At 35.7% G+C, this 6,625-nt stretch overlaps 1 protein-coding gene across 1 annotated transcript; it reads left to right on the forward strand.

The window, feature by feature from the left end:
- The first annotated feature begins 3,491 nt into the window (after positions 1-3,491).
- Positions 3,492-5,828, forward strand: LOC113290033 (cytokinin riboside 5'-monophosphate phosphoribohydrolase LOG1-like). Its single transcript, XM_026539513.1, has 5 exons — positions 3,492-3,917; positions 4,033-4,130; positions 4,231-4,261; positions 4,412-4,726; positions 5,079-5,828. Exons 1-5 carry the CDS (start codon positions 3,750-3,752, stop codon positions 5,175-5,177), a joined length of 711 nt encoding a protein of 236 aa, XP_026395298.1. The 5' UTR covers positions 3,492-3,749; the 3' UTR covers positions 5,178-5,828.
- The last annotated feature ends 797 nt before the right edge of the window (positions 5,829-6,625 follow it).

The following is a 6,625-nucleotide window of genomic DNA, read 5'->3' on the forward strand; positions in this document are numbered from 1 at the left end:
AAAGAATCCTGGCTGGCTTAAGGAGATTGTTTGTTTGCAGCAGAAGGTGGCCTTTCAGATCTTACCTAGATCTGATGCCATGATAGAACATGAGCATCAGAGGAAAACTAAACAGATTGAGAGAGAAATCTCTATTGCATTGTGTTTATTAGATTGGCAAAGCTGTAGTACATATACAGAGATTACAACGAAAAGAAAGGAAACAAAATATACAAAAGATACGTACAAGGGATACGTACAATATTATGACAACACTAAATATATATGCAGTTAAGAAGAGGATATGTAAAGATACTATAGTATCTCGTAACAATACCTTCTGGTTTTCACTTTTGAGTTAATCCTCGACGGTTTCTCACCCTGGGTTCAATTTAGTCAGCATGGGTTCACTAGTTCACGGATTGAATCCATCTCGATAAGCGGTATCGAACTTGTCATTCGCTGCGTATAGCAGATAGACAACAAGCATGCGATAGCAAGACACCGCTCATACAACAAGACGTATTGTCCATCAAAGTATGACCGTCTATAGTAGAACTAGCAACTCAAGCCAATTAAGGAATGGGAAAAACAAGCACCAGAGACACATCGTTCCACATGAACACGTTGTGCGTGCAAAAACATTGTCTTCCAAAACATGTGGGGATATTTTTCTTAATTTCTCTCTAATATATGTCGATCTATAAAGATAATTAAATAATTTACTGTTGAAGATGAATGTGAAGAACAAAAGACCCATAGGGTTATCAAATGCCACGATGATAAGTACAAAATGCCACAAATATGGCCAATTACGTTTTCAAGTATCCTTTAGTGTTTTGGAGTTTGGAAACTCTTTGTACAATTTGGCAGTCTTATACTCCCTCCGTTCCTTTTTAATAGGCTGGTTTCCTAAAATAAATGTTTCAAAAAAATAGGCTGGTTTCCTAATTGGGAAGTGGTCCTCACGACACTTGTTAATAAAAGAAGTGAAGTGAAATGGTCCCCATGACACTTGTCAGCAAAAGAAGTATAGTGAAATGGTCCACATGACACTTGTCATCAAAAGAAGTTAAGAGAAAAGTGGTCCCAGAAAACTAAAGTAACATATGACTTTCCCAGTTAGGAAACCATCCTATTTTTTTGAAATATTTATTTTAGGAAACCAGCCTATTAAAAAGGAACAGAGGGAGTAAAATAAACACTAGGAGAAGAGTGTGAATGAAATAGAGATGAACTACACCAATAAGTCTCTTTAAATCCCATATATATATGTCATATATCAGAGGCTTTTGGTATGTCATTTTACTGTCTTGTGCATGCCAGGTACATGTTTCCAAAAAGACTGACATTTCCTGATTCTTTGCTCCTTAGATCTAGAATGGATAACTGAATTCCCTCTTCAATAGGATGGAGTAGGTGTAATGTCGATGGTGTATTTGATTTCCTTTCTATGGCTAATGGTGCAAGATATATACAGCGAGATTTTAGCAGCAAAGCAACCTCTGATGCAGGTTTTACTTTTGCTGTATCTTCTCCTGTTGAAACTAAGACTTGTGCTATCTGGTCTCTTTTGAAGAAAGTTGTTGCGATCAAACTTACTCATATCATGGTGGAGAGTGGTGCTAAGCATGTTGTTGATCAATTTACTACTGAGAATTTTGATGATGATCTATGTATTGATGCTCTTTAAAAGGACATTTTTTTTCCAGTTCCTGTCTTGCTGCTTGTAATTTTCATTTTTCGTCCTAGAATTTGTAACCAAGTTGCTCATGTCTTGGCTCATTGTCCTAAGGTAACAAACTCCTCTATGTACTAGTCAAAACCTCGTATATGACTCGTGCTGATAATTTTATCTTAACCATAAGAATTGTACTCCCTTCGATTTTGGAAAAAAAATACTATCATTTTTCTAGTATAGCATATTTTAGGCTAACATGAATAAGTGATATTATCTCTTTCCAAAATCGGAAGGAGTAGTTTCTTTTTTTCGTGAATTACACCGGTGGATCAAACATTTTTATCTAGACGACGATAATGTATGAGAATAATGAGATAGGCAATAATGCGCATTTTTCACACATCACTCTGCTGTGAATCCTGTGATTATTTGGCATATCTGGTTAAAGAGACAAATAACAAATGCGCATGAGCAGCAACTCATCAAAATATATCATACCCAACTTGTCCAAACAGATTTAGTAAAAGAATAATAAAATCAATTAGTGCCAATATCCAAGTCGTTGAATTATGCACAGTCAATCTTGATTAATTAATTAGTAATCAAATCAATGTTGTTAGTTCAGCTGATTACGTACGTGGCATTGGATTTCAGACGTAATTAGCTAGGCCAAGTAGAATAGATCCTTGATGTGTAAACCCTAAATTAGCAACAAATAATTAATACACAAAATTAGTTAAAAAAACCAAAATCAATATTTCCTGGGTAAAATGGACAGTTAGATTTTGATACTGTTTAAATGGACAAAAATGTAAAAATAGACATGATGTAACCAGTTTCATCGTGCCCATTTTTAAATATTTTTTCTTATTTTTAATTTATACAGGATGTATCCAGTTTCATCCTTGCTATTTTTTAAATTTAAGGTAGGATGATACTGGTTTCATCCTTACTATTTTTTCTTTTGACCATTTCATCCAAATTATTTTTTACTCGTCCATTTGAACCGTGATTTAAAAATATTTGGACAAATGACTCATTTTCCATAATCAATAATGTAGTAGTATTTAATGTGATTGTAATCACATGTGGTAGTATTAGTAGTAGATTATCACAGACTAAATAGTTAGTTGATTTTTCAAACTAACTAATCTTTTTCCCCTTTTCTTCTAATTAAACTAATCTTTGTCTGAAAATGGTGTATTGACACGTGTAAACGTCAATGTCTCTATAACTTTAGTTGTTTGTCCATTTAAGAAACTAACCATTCAGCACTTACCAAGTGGAACTCTATCTTAGCTTACGTCTTGTACAGTGGAATTCAATCTTGTGTACTTTGTGAGTTGTGATATGACAAACCCCTCATAGGCTGCGTTTGTTTGGTTTGATGTACTTTCACCTTCAACAGTCGGACGATGAACCCATCTGAATAGTTCTTTGATCTGAATATTCGTCAAATAATCCGTGAAAAATATCTAATGAGTGGAAACTGATAGTTGGAATTCATAACAAGGATATTTTTTTTTTCAAACAGTTGTTTAAAAAAAGTTTACGAGATTTTTTTCGAGATTTTTCATGATAACGGTTGTGCCGATTTCTTTACCATGGTTGTTCTGCTGGAGTCCCGCATTAACACGTTCAATACGCGTCGGTGAAAGTCGAAGGTCTAAACGCCTTACGCCATCATTACTTACGACGGTGTAGGATAAGATAATGCGACTCCAATTCTTTATGAATTTTCTATTTACACCAAGATTTTGACAACAACTATTTTCTTCCTTTTTTTTTATTTTTCATTTTTTGAAAATTTTGAGAGAAGTATTTTGATTTTTTTTTCTTTTTCCCTTTCTCTAATATATCCGATCCACGTATATAAAGACATCTCTGCTCTGTGCTCTGTCAAGTCTATTCTCCTGCCTCTCATTCATATTCCTGGTTTGAGTTTCCAATTTGTACACGATTCAACGCTCCCTTCACCTTACTCATTTTTTTTCTCAAACTCTCTCTGATCTGTCTCTACTCCCCAGCTGTTTTATAAAACCAAATTAACACAAAGAGTGAACAAGTTTGAAGCTAGACTGGATTACACATGAGCTCTGATCCTGTAATTGTTATGGAAAACCAAATAATACAACATCAACCGTTGATGAGGATCACAATGAGATCAAGATTTAAACGTGTATGTGTATTCTGCGGGAGTAGTCCTGGCAACAAACCTACTTACCAACTTGCTGCAATTCAGCTTGGCAATGAATTGGTATGTATATTCGTTTCAATTTTGCCTACCTACTTTAATTAAGTACTTCCAAACTGTTGCCAATTAATTATGTACTGTTTTTTACATGTTAATTTGTTTTCATAAATGGAATTAGGTGGAGAGAAATATTGATCTTGTTTATGGAGGAGGAAGTATTGGTCTCATGGGTCTTGTCTCTCAATCTGTTTATGACGGAGGTCGTCATGTTTTGGGGTATATCTCCTACACAACTCAATTCATGTTAATTAATTACACTCTCGACTGATCTTTAGCTGATTAAGTACTAATAATTATGTTTATAATTTATTTACAGAGTAATTCCAAAAACGCTAATGCCTATAGAGGTATTTGACTAATTTCCCTTCCACTTGATCATATTTTAATTTCCAAGAAGATAAGAAATTGCCATTAACGTCGACCACCGGTTTCTTTCTAGAAGCGCAAGTTGTGAGAAGTCCATCTAACTGTTTTTCTTTTTGGTGTTTTTTGTTCAGATAACTGGTGAAACAGTAGGAGAAGTGAGAACGGTTTCCGGTATGCACCAACGGAAAGCAGAAATGGCACGTCATGCCGACGCTTTCATCGCGTTGCCAGGTGGTTACGGGACGTTAGAAGAACTACTAGAGGTTATCACTTGGGCTCAGTTAGGAATTCACGATAAACCTGTAGGGTTGCTGAACGTGGATGGATACTACAATTCCTTGCTAAGTTTTATAGATAAAGCCGTGGATGAAGGCTTCATATCCCCTGCTGCAAGGCATATCATAGTTTCAGCTCCTACTGCACACGAACTTATGTCCAAGCTCGAGGTACGAGTTATACCATTTCGGTTCCAAAAAATAGCTAAACTTGTGTATAATTGAATTTTCTTCTTTTAATTTTCCTGCAATTTTTTTATTCCGCAATAACATATTCTTTGAGGCTTTAGGAGGCAAAGATACTGTAGAATAATCCTAAAAATCGCTTTAGCGCCACTTTTAATCGAATGTGCCCAAATTCTTCGCCACGATTCAAATAAAAAAAGCAATGGCTTGTTCAGTGTCCAGTAACATTTGAAGATGCTTCTGTTATAGGGTGCTAGAGAATAAAGTTGCCAGATTATGATATTCAGGAAGTAGTTGCAACTTTTTGATTTTGGTTTGGTTTGTATGCACTGAACAGGAGTACGAGCCGAAGCATTGCGGCGTAGCTTCAAAAGTAAGCTGGGAAATGGAGCAGCAATATTCATCCAATAACAATAAATCAGATATTGCTCGGTAGATGATTAAAACGATTCGTTTACAGATAAAAAGAAAGGCTGTAAATTGATGAAATGCTTACTATTTATCTTCTTCTGATCATAGATATAAATCCCATACATCTGATTAATATCAACATTCATACAAAATTACACACTCTGCACAGTGTTCCTTTTAGTTCACTGTGGGGGTACATTTGGTGAATTTTTCTTTTTCGTTGTTGTGAAGATTAGAGAACTAACCTTCAGAACATTAAGCTAGCAAGATCAGTTGTTTCCAATTTTCTTTCATAATTATTTATTAATGAACGGATTTTGTTGTAAAGTAAATGTTCAATAAATAAGATTTTGTTGGACTTCCATGCATTAGTGTGGAAGCTAGCTCTTGCTGATTTCTCCATCGACGACAACCAACACCATTTCAGACGGAACCAATTCGAGATACAGACCTAGATTCCATCAAGCCATCAACTCAAGTTCCGGTTGACGCTGTTGTTGGAAGAAATGACTTGAATTCACACCGAGAAGAGTTGGACGCGACTGCTTGATCGAAAACTTGAATTTCCCATTTTTTGTTCTGCTCAAGACCCTTTATTTTACATTTCATTTGGTAAGAAGAGAAGATGCTTTCCTTTTGGTCTTGTTAAGAACTGAGATGTGGCCACGTTCTATCATTTCTTTCTTTTAATTCCTTTAGCGGTTTAGCCAACACAGTATATGCCCACCAGTGGGGTTCTCATGCTTAAAGGAAGTCTTTGGTCAACTCACTGTGGTGGGTCGTGACCATGAGTTTGATAAACTGGTGCACCGCTGAATATGCAGCCCAGTCACCTCTTCTTCTCTATTTAGTCAGTCACTTTGGTAAATTTCACGGCAAACACCATTTAAGCTCTTTATTCAGCTGTGTATTTCACCGGTGATCGGATTTCGCTTGTAATTCCGGTAAAAGGTCTAAAACAAGGTTGTTAACCAAATATTGAGTCTTACCTAATATAAATATGGGTATAAAATGTAGCACTTATGTGTCTACATCGGCTCCCGAACTATATCATCATGCATCTTGATTCGAATACATATATGATTATTCGCCATCATGCATCACTGCATATATATGATTTTTCGCCATACGTACTTCTACATCAAACTTCTCAAACATTGAGAATTTGTTCCGATGAGGACATATATGATAAGTAGCAACAAAATCACGTACCCAGGTAGGTACCTTCAGTCACGTAACAAATTGATGGTGTCACAGTCAGTGAGAAGAATAAATCTTCACTTGCCTTAGCATTGTTCATCTCAGTCTTGTTGTTATCTCTTTTTCTCTCTTTACACTTGTCACAATCCTTTACCCAATGGAGGATGTCATGACACCACGCACACTCATCTTTCTGCAGATCCGTTTTTTTTTTTACTTTGAACGCCATATACCTTTGCCACAATCATCAAATTTATTCTTCTTGTCTGTCGA

Source organism: Papaver somniferum, chromosome 1 (genome assembly GCF_003573695.1).
Source record: "Papaver somniferum cultivar HN1 chromosome 1, ASM357369v1, whole genome shotgun sequence".
In the NCBI taxonomy this organism is placed as follows: Eukaryota; Viridiplantae; Streptophyta; class Magnoliopsida; order Ranunculales; family Papaveraceae; genus Papaver; species Papaver somniferum.

Bases quoted from the DNA above. Each gene is read 5' to 3' on its own strand.
- LOC113290033 (XM_026539513.1), top strand. From the start codon at position 3,750: ATGAGCTCTGATCCTGTAATTGTTATGGAAAACCAAATAATACAACAT. The intron at 3,918-4,032 runs GTATGTATATTC...AAATGGAATTAG, and splicing joins TTCAGCTTGGCAATGAATTG to GTGGAGAGAAATATTGATCT. The intron at 4,262-4,411 runs GTATTTGACTAA...TTTTTTGTTCAG, and splicing joins AAACGCTAATGCCTATAGAG to ATAACTGGTGAAACAGTAGG.